Consider the following 15,313-nt stretch of genomic DNA (forward strand, 5'->3'; position numbering starts at 1 on the left):
TTTTTATTCTTTGATTAAATGGCCCTCTTGACATACGAAGCGTCTGACCCATTGGTATTTATTAATTTATCGATCTTTGCTTGGTATAACCCCTATTTATTTGCACAATTTGTTACAATTTTCATCGTCATCTTATAATTTAAGATCAGATGAATTTGTTAAACTAGTCCTGCCTAAGGTTTCTACAGTCTCTGGTCGTAGCTCATTTCAGTTAATGATTGAAATGTGTTACAACTTAGACTAAAGTTAAATAGTTTTCTTACTGTGGATGCCATTAGCCGCAGGGTTAAATCCCTGCTGACTGATATCTGTGCCTGCTTATACTGATTTATCTTGTTTTAAATGTTTTTATTTTTCTTGTACTTTTGTTTGTATGAATTGTATTGTGTTGTGTATTTTTGCTGCTATGGTGTGAGCCTCTTGGCCCGGTCGTTATTGAAAATGAGAATCTGTTCTCAATTGACTCATTTGGTTAAATAAAGGTAATAATAAAGTATATTATTATTATTATTATTATTATTATTATTAATTTCTTAGCAGACGCCCTTATCCAGGGCGACTTACAATTGTTACAAGATATCACATGATTTTTACATACAGTTACCCATTTATACAGCTGGGTTTTTACTGGAGCAATCTAGGTAAAGTACCTTGCGCAAGGGTACAGCAGCAGTGTCCCCTACCAGGGATTGAACCCACAACCCTCCGGTCAAGAGTCCAGAGCCCTAACCACTACTCCACACTGCCTCCCCGAGGCAGCATTGAAGTGATTAAACATATACATTGACCATAAGATTCATATATTATTTTTTTCTCAGGATAGCACCTCCCCCTAGGTTTTAATGTTCCACCTCAATTAACTACAGTACTAAAAATTAGTCAAACAAAAAACAAAACTTGGCTCCTTACCGCACTAAGATCTATAAATGCTGTATTTATTTATTTATTTATTTGTACCTCTCTAGGCTGGATTCCACATGTGTGCAGCAGGTTGGCTGGCAGCCAAGCGGGTGGCTTACCCGACTGCCTACTCCAACCCCAAATGTGGCTTCGGCCAGGTGGGAATCGTGGACTACAAAGTTCGGTCCAACCTCAGCGAAACCTGGGATGCATATTGCTACCGAATGAAAAGTGAGGACGGGGAGGGGTGTGGGGGGTGGGGGATCTTTGCTAATAAAGGGGTAGTAGACGTCAGCAGGGTCTGGTTTCAGTAGAGTGAGCTGAAAGCTAAATCATAGAATAATGTAGTACATGAGTTTCAGGTTTCAATTCAGTCACATATTACTATGTGATCCCCAATGATTTGGCCACACTAGTGCCAGATTAAGGATGTAAGCTCTCTGGGACCTGTTCCCATGCCACATTGAGACACAGTTGGTTTCCACTGTTCTATAACCATAAGGCATAGATTTTTAATTTAGTAAGGTGAGAAAATCATGCCATAATGAAACTTCTTTATAATGTACTGTTATAATATTGCATGTCCCTTAAATAAAGGGGTGTTTTGAGCATACCTTAATAAAGGCATCCCCTTTGTCTTGTGTAGGTGTTCTAATGTAGCTCTAGAGTACACTGCTGTCCTGACCATGTGTTTCTGTCTCTCGTCCACAGATGTGCAGTGTGCTTGTAAGCCTGGCTACATAGGCGACGGTTACTCCTGCAGTGGGAATCTTCTTCAAGTCCTCACAGCGAACCCCATTTTCTCCAATTTCCTGAGTGTAAGTACCTGTAGCAAGTATGAGGCTGTTGCTTTACTAAAAATAGAGGAAAATAAAACTTGACAGAGCTTAAGGCTGCCAGTTATCTATGTTGATTTGATATATTTAGAATGTCGTAGTGTTAATACTGATAATCAGTATTAACAATAATCACAGTTTCTGATAATCACAGAGCTCAGAGATTCCACTAGTGGACTTTCTGACCTATCCGACTTTCAGTGGGCTGACATCAGCGTGTATCTTATAGCCCTGTACTGTTTTTTAATATAATATATAGTTTAAAAAAAAAACAGTACAGCTAATATAATGTGACGTCATTTCCAACTGATTCAAACGATCAGATACAAAGAAATTTCAGATGGTTATATCACATCAATACCAAGGTCTACTATGTATTATATTATATGCAATTAATTGTAGATACCATTTTGGAAGCGAGCCACAGTCTATGGAGCAGCTCCCATTCCCCTTCGAATGCCCAGCACTGCACCTGTAGATCGACAGCAGGGTGACAGCTATATGAGCAACTCAATGCGATCACCATGGCGGTTCACAGTCACATATTCTCATTTTCTCAAATTCAGCAAATTCTGACATACTCCAACAACTCGCGGCACGGGGAAGAATTTCTAAACCGCCTCAGCAACCTGACGATCCAGGCCACCCTCTTTGTGCCTGACAACAGCGCACTGAATGAGAACGAGGTGAGTGACCAAGTCAGGATGAAAAAACAGCTTACTTAACGCCATCATTTACCTCAGAATTAACGACTGAAAAGTGTTTGAAGTATGTTGTGATATAAACAGGCGCATGTTTGTCTGTTTTTTGTGAACAGACGCTCTCTGAACGGGACATTGAGTATCATCTCTCTGATGGCAATGCCATCTATTTTGGGGATCTGACTAATGGAAGCATGATCCCGACTCGGCTTGGACACAGTCTCCTTATTTCTGACCTTCAGAACCCAAGCATTAATGTAAGTTCAGCACCGTAGTTGAGGTTCTGATAAAAACTGCTTCTAAATGTTTAGTCTCATACCTATTGTGGCATACAGAGGATTGTTTCCTCTTGCTATTGAAACATGCTTGTAAATTCCTTATTAAAATCATCATTATAAGATTACCAGTAACCGTTTCTTTATCAATGTAATACTTAATAAATCACTATATTCTAAGTTGAATCTGTACAGATTTTTGTGATTATCCTTTGTTCCCCAGAACACCACCAGGTATGTAAATGACCGATACATAACAGACTGGAATATACTTGCCTCAAATGGAATAATCCATGTCATCCAGGAGCCACTTCGAGCCCCACCATCAAAGCCTGCAGTAAGTAGCTTAGGGGGTGCATGTCTGTAGTATTCTAATACTAGAGATCCTGGTGCTAAAGTGATCAGAGGGGCTGTACAGTGGAGACAGCCTAATCATCAGAAATGCACACAGTATGGCAACATAGTCCTCTGGAAATGAGCAGACTCAGAACACGTGAATATATGTATCTGCATGAGAATGAGGAAAGGGCCTGTTTGGGACTGCACATTAACCTTAGTAAGCTTTTATACAGGGCTACCCTTTTTTAAATGTGTTGCCAGGACTGCCTCTCAGCTTGGAGCTTGTTTTACTTGTGTTGTGCGATTACCTCCCCTCCCTGTAGGTATTTTCAATGCTGTTTGTTGTCCTTACAGCTCCCCGCATCTCACAAAGCCGCTATCGGTGTGGGGCTCTTCCTGACAGTCATACTGATAGGACTGGTCGGGTTTGCGGCCTACCACAACTACTCACACAGAAGCAGGCCCTTCCAATTCCACTACTTCAAGGTAGGAGATTTATCTTTCAGCACCAATTAACTTTGTAGAAATACTGCCATAAATAAAAAAAATTAATTGTTTGTTTTATATAGATTCAGTATCTTATAAATATTAAATTAATATAAGTGTATTAGATTACTTATAAAAGGTGTACCAAGGTAAAATGTTTTGGTGCTACTGTCCAATATAAATGTTACCATGGTTTATTTATAAATGTATCTGCATTTATAGTAGATCATGATACTGATGTGATACAGCCATCTGACATTTCTTAGTATCTATAGTGTTTAATTATTCTCATGTAACTATATATTATAAAACATCTACTATGAGGTGCTGTATAAAATACACGCTGATTTTCATCCACTCAAGGTTAGAGCTTCCAGGATAGCTGCTCTGACATCTCATGGACATACATATTTGATGTGGTAGTTTTCTTTTACTCTCTGCTTTTCCCTGCAGTCAGATGAAGGTGAAGACGTAGCTCCGATTGATGTCAATCCAAGTATCTGCAACCCCATGTATGAGGCAGCGTCCTCCCCACACAGCAGAGACTTCGATGCAGTTACAGTGAGTTACAGGAAGGACTGCACTGCATCTGATAATATTAGAGAGACTCAATAAGGGAAGGCTTCCCCAGCCACGTATAAGGGGTGGCTGTTCCCAATAAACTGGGTGAAGGAATTAGTTAGTGAAGCTGGGAGTAACACTTTCCATTTCTTCACAGTTAACCCATTTCATTTAATGTAATTTAATTTAATACATAATTATTACAGTGATATTAAGACTGATTAAACCAGCCCAGGCAAAAATTAGGTTTGTATTTCTTGGAAAACCTTAACATTGAGATTGAAAAAAGTCAGTTAAAAAAAATATATATAAACAATACTTGGCTAAAAATTTGTATGCTAACTTTCTAACCTAATTTGCTTTGCTTATTTTTCTCTTGCAGGATAAACACCAAGTTGCAAACAGTGGCCCATATGATCTGCTTCAGGATATTTGAACATTTAGCACTGGAACTTTCACCCTCAACTTCCCCAGCTCAAAGACAGCGTAATGCACATCAGCTGTATCAGTTATGCATGACTCACAATAACTGTTGTAACCACTTGTAGTCCGTAGAGGGTGGAGTTGTACAGTTCAACGCAATACAGTATGTCTGCGAGGCAAGAACGTTTCTCCAGTACGAGATGGACAGGTCATTTCTGTATGCTTGGTTTTGAGGAATAAACAGTCACACAACTATAGCGAACCACCTTAACTCCTTCAGTGCTGTAACAATGTACAGTCGGCGCTGCTTTATTGGGACGCCTTGGGAGAAGTAAAAATATCCCTGTTAAGTGGCTGTCCCAATTAAACGAGAGGCATTTGAGACGACCTTAGTCACACTTTTTTGTTTATAAATGAAAAGAATGGAATTACATCACATTAAATGTTAAATAAATCACTTAAAATAAGTCACATTTTTTTTTATTCCTAATCTTAGAGTTCAACGTGATTTACACACTTCACAGCATAATCACGTACTAACTGCACTGTGCTACGCGAACCTGTCTTGCTCTGAAATGTGATCTCCGTTGATCACTGTTTCATTTGAATATGAATTCAGATTTCACTGTAACTAGGAATATTGAAAAAAAAGATTTTAATACAAAGCACTGTTTGCCTCTTTTTTTCTTCAGTTCCAATGGTTGTCATGGAACTACTAAATATAACAAAAGCTGAAACACAGATCAGTCACACTGTAAAATAATGATCACAAATTAATTGAAATTATGAACATGAGGTCAATATTTTAGCAGTATAACTAGGGATTATAAGATTTCTGTGGATTAACCATATACATTTAAAGTCATATTCATTTGTGGCCATTATTTTAAAGACCAACAGAAAAATTCACACTTAATGTAATGAGGTGTCCACTTTTATTTACATCAGTTACTTGAATGTTAAGCTTTGTGTGTCTTTTTTTCAAGATTACCAACACAATGAAGTTACAGACATTTGCACTTACAATGAAGTACAATAGTGCAAAACTCAATACAGGTGAAGTCAATTCGCACTTTTCTTTTGGTATAGTTATGCATGGGGCAGGTGTGTCAGCATCAACACCAGAACTCTGGCTCATGGCAGTACGATCTTGTTGCCCATTATGTTCCACACACACACACACACACACACACACACACACACACACAGTGGCCTCATTTCCACAAAAGGACATGGTGCAAATGTATGACTAGATCCCAACAAAACTAGAGTAATAGTGATAAGACAAGAAATGCTCCACAATAGACTTTGAACACTGCACTTGTATCTTACAATGTGTGGTTTTTGGCAAAGTGTGTATCTCTTCGAATAAAGCTCAAGAAATGAGTTCAACAAACTGGATCAGCTTAAAACAGTACATATCTCCATGCGAAGAAAATATTTAAAAACTGTTATCTGTTTATATGTAACATTGCTGCTTGTGTCCTTGTGCCAAAAGCAACTCACTCAAACACATTTTTAACATAATACAAACACTCCACAATAAGTACACAAATCAATAACATACACTTAATTAAAAATATATATATACTGAATGTAGCAAGAGCATGAGAGAGATCAAAATCAGCAGCAGAACAGTATAAAGATCGCAGTGGAAGTACAGCTGGGCCATTTATTTCATATAAACTCCACAGTTATTATTCCTACTTTTTTTTATCTGCCTTATCTTCAAGGTGCCATCATATGTTATTATATTGAATAACAGTGTACACCAAAAAACAGTAAAAAAAACCCCAAAAACTTTTAAACTGAATTTAAGCTCTAATAGACAGCGATTTCAATAAACAATTCATACTTTTTAAACTGTCATATTTTGTACCATTTTACTTTATTATATTTAATAGAAGTGTTACAGAACACCCTGAAAAGTTTATAAGACACACATTACGTTACCTTTGCTGTGTCCCGTGTTGTCTGTACTGCATCGTTATATTTTTAAACATACTGCTGACTCTTGAAATTTGTAAACACACATCAGGGTAAAAAATCAAGTGGGCAATACATGTCTCAACATTTACTCTGTAGCATTCACCAGGAGAAAAAATGATCTCTTTTAAGGATCGCAGTGTATCCAGATCACATTCCCTCCTGCAACAATGCTGGTTTTCTGTTCCCACAATATGCCACTCATTTCAATCAGAGCACCAGCATTATTGCAGAAGGGAGCATGAGCTGGATACACTGATGTTTACAAGACTAATCTTTCTCCTGACAAACGTTCCTGAGTAAAAAATTGAATAAAAAAGAATTCCCTAGTTGATTTACCCATAATGTGTGAATAAAAATATCAAACCTATAGGGAATATGTAAAATAAATAAATAAAAAAAATGCTGTGATCTGGACAACATGGGATACTGCAAGGGTAAAGCAATGTGCTTCTTGTAAACACTACAGGGTGTTCTGCAACACTTTAAGATTAATACATTTACACTGTTAATCAATTAAAGCTCATTTCTGATCTTAATCTTTAATCGACTTAAAACCTTAAATCGTTTATTTACTTTTTAAGTGCTTAAAAGACAGAATTAGGCTTCCCTTGAAATCTATTTATATAATCTCCTTTTAAAAGATTCCATCGAAACCCCTGAAGCCTCTTCCTAGATCACTTAAATTGTCTATTTGATCTGAGCCATTTCGGTAAGAAAGGGGGTTTTCGAAGTCCCGGCACACACCTGGTCGGACCAGACCGAAGCCTCGTGCTGCAAGGGGTTGCGCCGGGGGAAGAAGGTGTGGTGCAGATCATAGTTGAGCAGGCAGCTGAGAGATGCCATGTATATATCGGCAAATCTGGAGAGACGACGAGAGAAGTAGGTGGGGTTGTGGTACGTCCTAAAGAGGCTCCCAAACTGATTGTTAAAGATGTTCTTCGTCCTTAATCTGCGGTCAAGAAAACTAGTTTGTTACAATTGTACATAATACATTGGATTTGCCTAACTACCCCCAGATGCACAATGTTTCCATTTCATTCAACATGCCCAGATGTGTAGGTCAACAGTTGACATTTCTATTGATTACTTCCAACAGCACTCACCTCATGACTTCTCTTTCCTGGATCCATTGCTTCAAAACCATTTGGGATTCTGCGTCTCTGTGCACCTTGAGAGCAGAAACACAATAACACAGTTTAAACTTTAACAACAGAGGAGCTTCATTTTAAATGAAGGTGGCTGTCGCTATTTGCCAATCCGGGATTCTTGTGAAACAATATTGCTGTATCCTGTCCACTACTAAGTCACAAAACAAATTACAGTTCCTCATTGAGTTGACAATATTTCCGTTATCCATTACACACTATAAAGGTCACTACTGCTCTTTCAACTTGGCTGTTTCCAAACTTCATACCATGAAGGTCTTTTAAAAAAAACTCAGCTGGTTTGAACTAGTACTCTGCAGTGTAGGGTTTCAGTATTTCCAAGTCACACTGACACAAAGGGTATAGCATATCCATCAGAGTGTATGTTCAAGCATACAGCCCCTGTGAAATAGCAGCCTGGTTTAGCTTTCTAGAAAGTAAAAACAGACACACACATTCCTCCCTCCCAGACTGACCTGCATGCGCTCCAGCAGACCAGTGAGTCCCTGCAGCCAGGTCATGAGGTGTACGTACTCCTCTGTGTTCATGATCTTGATCTCTGACCTGAGCTCGGGAATAATGGCCCCAGTCCGCCAGCCATGCTTCAGAGTCAGGTCCTGATTAGCAAGGAGAGGAGTGGGGGGGGGTCAGACATCAGATCTCTTGTTTGGGCATCAGTGCTACCCAGTTGTGAATCTGGGGACAGCAGTTTGAGCGCATTCAGAAATAAAAGCACTGGCACAACATAACTAATGCCAAAAATTTGAAGGTAGATTAAAAACACTCCTCTGGAGATTTAATGTGGCCATAGAAGAGGGTATTAAAGATGTGCTGTATTTTAATTAGTTAATAGTCACAATCAAATCAGGTTTGCACTACTCACTGCTAGATCACTGTAGATGTGATCTCCGAAATAAAGCACTTTGGAACCTCTCCAGCCTGTCAGCCTCAGGAACTCATACAGATTGCCCTGTAGGAAACACAAAGTCTCAGTAACAACCCTCCTGTTGATGCATGATAACATGGCTCTTATCAGCTGTTATATAAAGCAGTAAGCACAGCCTGGTATTCTGTACTGTTAAGTTGTATATGTTAAGGACTGTTGTCTGCAGCATTAGTGTCATCACCTTGCATTTGGTTCGCAATCCTTGACATAAAAAAACATGCATGTGTTTACAATGTAACATCATTATAGGCATTGCTAGAACACGTATTTTCCTACACCATTAGATACTAAAGTAAAGTAGTTGGTTTTAATGTAAATCAGATGTTCTTCCAATTCATTTGTAAATCAAGCCAAAAATAAAATTGCAGCAGGCCACAAGGTTGAGAGCTGAGATCCTACCTGTTTGTAAATCTGTCCTTTTTCCAATCGATGAATCCTGTCCCACAGCAGCACCCCTTTATGATTTACTCTTCGAAACGGTCTGCAAAAGGAAAGTTCCAACACTAGAAATCAAAAGGCCATCAACAAACATTAAAGACTGGGATCTATTTGTGCAATCTAAACACCACTGCCCTTTAACTTCATCGAGGGTGTTTTTCTTCAGAAGCCGTGGACAAACACAGTAGAAAGAGGTCTATTTTTACAGCGGTTTAAGGACAACAGGATCTTCTGCTGCTAAATTATCATTTAAATGTTCTATTAAACTTAAACGAATACCTAGTACCTTTATCAGTGTAATCAGAAGGTTATCATACAAACAGACTTGTAAACTGACTTGCGCTTGTCATTGAAAAAGTCAGGCTTGTCCGCCTGCACTATGACAACATCGAAAAGGTCTCTCCAGTCCTTTCCTACAATGTAGTTCATCCCTCGGTCACTGGAAAAACAACGGTGCAGAAATTAGTGGTAGACACCATGACAGTACAGAGCGCTCAGAAGACAGAATAGGTGCAAACAAACAGAAAGGCTAGTAAAATAGCGTCTCACTTACACAAAATCAAAGGGGCTGTTCGTAATGAGAAACATCTTCTTCTTGTTTTCTGCTAGCTTCCTCAGCACAGCATGGGTCTGCTCACCATAGCAGATATACTTTTCTAGAAAAGGGAGAAGTTCCCAGGTAGGTTATTCAGCTTTACACTATGGCATTGAGGTTAGCACTAAGAATCTAGGCTTCATAAAATTGAATAAGAAGAAGAAGAACAACTTACCAATATCTGCTTCCACAGCTCGGTACATTATTCCTTTCACATGGACGTCCCCAATGGCCTCCTGATGGGTTTAAAAGATACAAATTCATTACAGGTACACTTAGATGCATTTGTCACATAGATCAACAGTCTCTGCACCAGAACAAACAAGAAGGTGAGTTTTACAACACCAGGGAATCCCTGTGGACTGCATCACCCACTTATTTTGACTAATATCATAATATATGAGCAATTATACTGCAACTTGAGTGTTGTCTCAATGGAATCAGAATTTTCAGAAGTCAATCAAACCTGTAGTTCAGGCTGGACTCCGCTGGTAATGCAGCACATGAGCCAACAGGTAGGTATATTCTGTTACCAGCTCACAGCTATTCTGAAACCTAAGAAAGTCTCCATGTTTCTCATTACAACAGTTAAGAGAATGCCAGTTAAGCAAAGGTCAGTTTTCCCTCAGGGCTGTTGTTTTGCTGCTTTGCCACTTTGAACAGTGAAATGGAAGTTTATAAGAGAGCTTGGATTCATTTTGTAATATTTACATGATTTTTTCTTCTTTCAAAAAACTGGAGTTAATTAAAAATGTAGGAAACACATTGAAAATATGGCTCCTCAAAGCAGACTGAACAGCACTGCACCTTGACATCTTTGTAGAGGTGAACAGGTTCATAGTCGATGTTGTGTTTCATGAAGTAATCGTTTACACAGGACAGCAGGGTCATTTCTGGTAAGGAGAAGATATCCATGAACTGTTTCATTGTGTGTCCATGGGAACTCTGCATGAAACACAAACACAATACACTTAAAATAAATATTAGCATTGAAATAAGCTTGTCCTAAAGAACACAGTAGTTTTCGTTCTTGATTAATTTGGTTCTAATCTGCCATTTTTCAATGGACAAACTAAAGTAAAAATTACAAACATACATCCCCTGCCAGTTGTAAATTACAAAATTACAAAATTTGCAAATTAAGTCTGGACATAAAATGTACTTTTTGGAATAAACTGGAATATGAATCCACACTAACAACTCAAACCTTGTGATGAATGAACTGACGGTTTGCAGAACTGTAAAAATGTGTTGATTCGTAAAAGAAAAAAAAGAAGGATATTAAAATGACTCTGGTACTGTATACCTCTGCCAAGTCCCCTCTATTATCTTCACTCCCTTGCATATTTAAAGGTCATAATAAGGCATTGAAACTAAGTGTTGATATAATTGCTTTCACAGTCACACAATCTGTGGGCGTCTTCCCCTCCCACTGACTACTTCAGCTGTTGCAGACTCATATCCTGTTTTTCCAGTTTTCTGCTTGGCATATCAAACCTAAAAGTCAGTTGCTACAATCTTAATATATTGTCCATATGACCTTTCAGTCTGAGAGAGAAATAATGTTTGCCCCAGTTTTTACATTAATGTTACAGGAGACAATACGTCCCCCCCATCCCACTTTATCAAAACTATGACCTATTTTTTTCCCATTTGGACAAATCACAGAATAAATGCACACTCCAGAGTAAATGTATTTGCTTAATTCTCAATGTTTTTGTAAAATTGTAAAATACTACTCTCACCCTGACTAGGATTCATAACTCTCTGAATACTATAATACTTTACTGAAATAATCAACATATTAATTAGAAGGAGTAATGCACAAGCAATTATACATAATAAACCTGCAATGATATCACTCTCATGGTTTGTCAACAGATGGTTTGTCTATTTGGTGTTTATAAAATGGCCCCTGAGAAGTATAAGAAAGAAAAAACTAGAGATTCAACTGACTGTGATGTTGTCTAACAAAAGCACTGCTTGGAGTATTGTCAAGCCAATCTGAGTGCTCTGTTCATCCAAGGCATTTTAGAATTAGGATATACTGTAGCTCAGACGTGGCAGAGAGAGAAGAACCAAACACAAACTGTATCATTCTGAAAGGCTTACCTTGCCATAAAAGTCACTCATTTGTTCCAAGGGTACATGTGAGCCTTCATACATAGCAATGACCTCTTTATCTGAAAGTGGGTGCAGCCCCCTGGTAAAAAGAAGAACATCTTTCTCATGTCTGTGTTCCTATTTTTGCTTGAACACAGGAATAGATACAAAAATCACACACCTGTACATACCTGTATACAGTTCCCAACTGAATGTAATGAAAGGCATCAATCTTCATCAGTAAAGCCTTAGACAAAAAGACAACACTCAAGTTTCAGTATAACTGCACATACATTATGATATTAGTCAATGAAGCCCTGCTGTCCCCAGTATTTACCAACAGTAGACATTATTCCACACGCAGCATCTAGTACCACCACATACATGAGCTTGGGAATAGGGTAGTTTAATTTTACTTTCCCAACATGGCTTATTTTGGGGTTGTTTCATCATGGCGATACTGTAAATGACAATTTAAAAAACCTAAAACTATTCCCAAAACCTATTAATTGTATAAAACATTTTATTTGGTCATTGGTTTCGATATTACACAATTCCGACCCTTCAGTTATTTTCTTTAGCCTTTTCCTTGTGTGTTGCTATGGCATCTTGTAACAAGTTCTGTTTTCATTCATTTCCTTCTCTGCTCACCGGGTTCTTTGAAGAATATGACTCACTATTCTTTTTTTCTTCTCCTGTATGCCTACAAAGAAGAGTAACGCTGGAATACACCCTTTTTCTTTAACTACTTGGCATATTTCTTTAACTATTTGAACCGCTCAGCATGTCCTGGAAACTTTACCGTGTATGCAAATCAATGTTGAAGTGGCTAATTCTCTTTCTGAACCCATTGCTTAGGATAAGCCAGCACATCAGGAAAGATTTCCATGCACCCAAGACCGAATATAGATTTGGAACCCATAGAACAGTCACACGCCTAAAGTTTAATTACATCCTATTTTGCAGACTGTTTTGAACTAAGAGAAAAGGCATGCTGGTATTAGCCAATTGGTTTATATTTATCTCTGCAGGCTACGCTAGCAGCTTAAAAATGAACTGGCTGTCCGTTGACAGGAGCTGTCTATAGCCCACTATAAAATCTGCATTACAACTGGACAGTGTAACCATGTGAAAGGTCCCGATTTGTGGATACAATTAGAAAAGAGTACAAGGGCAGGTTAGTCACTACATGGCACGTGTTTAAAATGTGAAAGTCATGTACTATTTAGCAGTAAAGTCCATAAACTATTTTGAAGAAACTGAAGACTTTGGAGGGATAGTACTATACACTCACCTTTTGTACGTCATAATGAAGTCCCCGGATTGCAAAATCAGGGATATATTCATACGCTCTAAGGCCTTCTGGGTACTAAAACAACAATAAGAAAAAACGAGTAACCAAAAAATCCAAATAATAAAAGAGATTTCAAAGGAATCTTTACTGACTGTACTCTTTACATGGCTGTATGATCCATGTGTTATATATATATATATTAAACAACAGAATGACCAATAGGTTTAGAAATAGATAATGCTGATATTTACAGTTGTTCAAATTAGCACCGTTCTTTAAGGTAATTTGCCCTGAATTAGCCAAAAGGACAAATGTATTACCAATATAATGATATGATACTTTAGGTTAATTAAACTGTAACAAGGACCAAAAAGCCTGCATTTAATTTCACACACAAAACCCTTACCCTGTGCTCTTCAATAAGAATGTCTCGTGCTATGTTGAATATCAAGGTGTGGAGGCGGTTGGAGTAGAAAGCCAAGGTGTAGTCATAGTCGAAGCCGTAGATCTCAGTATCTTCGAGGCTCATTTCATTGTTTGCAAAGATGGCATCTGGATTCAGCAAATTGCACGTAACAGACGATACTACATCTGAAAAAAAGAGGAATGTTTAACAGGATGCATCAATACAAAAGACTTCTCTACCAAAGGATGACACAATCCACCTTTATAAGCATGCATCAGCACTCTGCACAACAGGGTCATGGAGTCAGCTTCTATTTAATACATTCTCATGCTATCAATGAATGTGTACTGTAAATGTTGAGATGAAGAATGGTTGTCAGGTGCTTCTCTCTCCAGAACCCCACAAACGACTGATTTTTCTCAAAACTCCATGGGCCATTTTGAGAATAGAAATGAAAGCAGGATTCCAACCCCAACTTTCCTGATGGAATTACTGACAATTTTATGTCAGTTGTTTCCATTTTAGATCTATTTTTTTTTGTCCAATTTTGCATCATTCAGCAGGACAGTGGTTGGATCATTTTACTGACATCCATTTGATTATTCTGTAAGATTAACTTAATTCGTACAGTTACTGCTTGTAATCCTTGTTGTTAATCTTTAATACATCCTCATTACAAATAATGAAAGGAGATGCTAAATAAAGTAAAGGTCTCTCAACAACAGGTAGTGGTGGATGTGGGCAGGCCCATGCCTATTCCAGGGCTTTGAGTCCCAGTTGGGCAACTGTGCAAATATAGATAGGGAAGATAGGGAAAACGGGGAAAACAACTACCCTACCAACTGCAATACAGTACAGCCCTTGCCAATGTAGTAGGATATATGCAATGTCCATCCTTTTTTGGCACTTTACTCAATTGATATACAGTATTTCTTATTTATAATCGAATAGGGTATCGTTTGGATGAATTATTACAATGAACCTATCCAGTACTGTAGCTAAGTCAAATTCATGTTTCTACATTAACGTGGTATGTCTGTTGTATAAATTTAAATGCAACTTTAACATTCTCCAAACTTAACACACGTCTTCAGTCACTTTATTTCAAATACATGGCTTTTTTTTTTACAGCATGCAGGCTGGATGCCTAGTATACAACTCACCTTCGGTCTGTTTTTTGGTCTCATTGTAAAGCGCCCAGAGCGAACTAGTTATATCCCGACCGCTGTGTGAATTGGTGCACAGCGGGGCAGTTCTGTACTGGGTACTGTGACAAAACGCCGGGACCTCTGCGACTCTCCAAGCTGCAAGAGCACCGAACCCCCGCCGCCACAATCGAGTGCTTTTTGGCCATGACAAAGATCCGCTGCCGCAAGTCCCGATGTTAGTGCCGCTGTAAAAAGCTTTACAGGCGAGCAGTACTTTCTGTAAACTCTCCTTGGTTCTCAGTCTGCTTGGAAAGCACAAGACCAATGGCGACATGGCTCTAAATGTTGTGCCATGAATGGGTACAAGGAGCCAGCTGTATGTATTTAGTTTTTTTTTTTTTTTTTTTTAACCCCAGAAGGATCCGGTTACTGTATCTGCAACATGCGCGGCTCCTGCTCACTAGAATAAAAAATACGAGACAGTTGCTGCAGGCAGGCACAATAGCAGAAATATTTAACGTCACTTCCTTATTTTGAAACGTTAGGTATCTTGATCGTCGCTGCACCACTGCTGTAATACAGTGCAAGTACGGTAATCCCTGTCTGAGTTCATGGTTTTCTACATTGTTCCTTTATGCAGAACCAGGAGACAGATGGTGTTTTTCGACCTTGTACACTGCGTCTGCCTAATACAAAGATGTGATACTGGTTATGAAAGATTATTAAAG

General features: G+C 38.5%; 2 protein-coding genes across 3 annotated transcripts in view; one reads left to right on the forward strand and one right to left on the reverse strand.

Annotated features, from left to right (window-relative positions):
• Positions 1–5,186, forward strand: part of LOC117415591 (stabilin-2-like) — a 52,391-nt gene extending 47,205 nt beyond the window's left edge. For both annotated transcript variants that reach the window (XM_059026955.1, XM_059026956.1), the window contains exons 62-69: positions 966–1,131; positions 1,612–1,718; positions 2,303–2,422; positions 2,554–2,694; positions 2,936–3,049; positions 3,406–3,537; positions 3,991–4,098; positions 4,481–5,186. In XM_059026955.1, the coding sequence (XP_058882938.1) occupies positions 966–1,131; positions 1,612–1,718; positions 2,303–2,422; positions 2,554–2,694; positions 2,936–3,049; positions 3,406–3,537; positions 3,991–4,098; positions 4,481–4,534 (942 nt within the window). In that variant the 3' untranslated portion in view covers positions 4,535–5,186. The remainder of the gene's footprint in view (positions 1–965; positions 1,132–1,611; positions 1,719–2,302; positions 2,423–2,553; positions 2,695–2,935; positions 3,050–3,405; positions 3,538–3,990; positions 4,099–4,480) is intronic.
• A 251-nt stretch (positions 5,187–5,437) lies between these two features.
• LOC117415592 (5'-nucleotidase domain-containing protein 3-like) lies at positions 5,438–15,283 on the reverse strand. The gene is made up of 14 exons (XM_034026141.3): positions 14,601–15,283; positions 13,438–13,622; positions 13,032–13,106; positions 11,929–11,984; positions 11,747–11,837; positions 10,442–10,579; positions 9,810–9,870; positions 9,593–9,695; positions 9,377–9,478; positions 9,001–9,082; positions 8,539–8,625; positions 8,132–8,272; positions 7,614–7,678; positions 5,438–7,459 (listed from the first exon to the last, which is right to left on the reverse strand). Exons 1-14 carry the CDS (start codon positions 14,917–14,919, stop codon positions 7,198–7,200), a joined length of 1,767 nt encoding a protein of 588 aa, XP_033882032.2. The 5' UTR covers positions 14,920–15,283; the 3' UTR covers positions 5,438–7,197.
• Positions 15,284–15,313: the final 30 nt, after the last annotated feature.

The sequence above is a fragment of the Acipenser ruthenus genome, chromosome 7 (genome assembly GCF_902713425.1).
Source record: "Acipenser ruthenus chromosome 7, fAciRut3.2 maternal haplotype, whole genome shotgun sequence".
Classification (NCBI taxonomy): Eukaryota; Metazoa; Chordata; class Actinopteri; order Acipenseriformes; family Acipenseridae; genus Acipenser; species Acipenser ruthenus.

Excerpts from the sequence above, each read along its gene's own strand:
- LOC117415592 (XM_034026141.3), bottom strand. The coding sequence starts at position 14,919 with ATGTCGCCATTGGTCTTGTGCTTTCCAAGCAGACTGAGAACCAAGGAG. Across the intron at positions 13,623-14,600 it reads GACCAAAAAACAGACCGAAG|ATGTAGTATCGTCTGTTACG; the intron begins GTGAGTTGTATA and ends TCTTTTTTTCAG. Across the intron at positions 10,580-11,746 it reads TGAGTGACTTTTATGGCAAG|AGTTCCCATGGACACACAAT; the intron begins GTAAGCCTTTCA and ends TGTTTCATGCAG.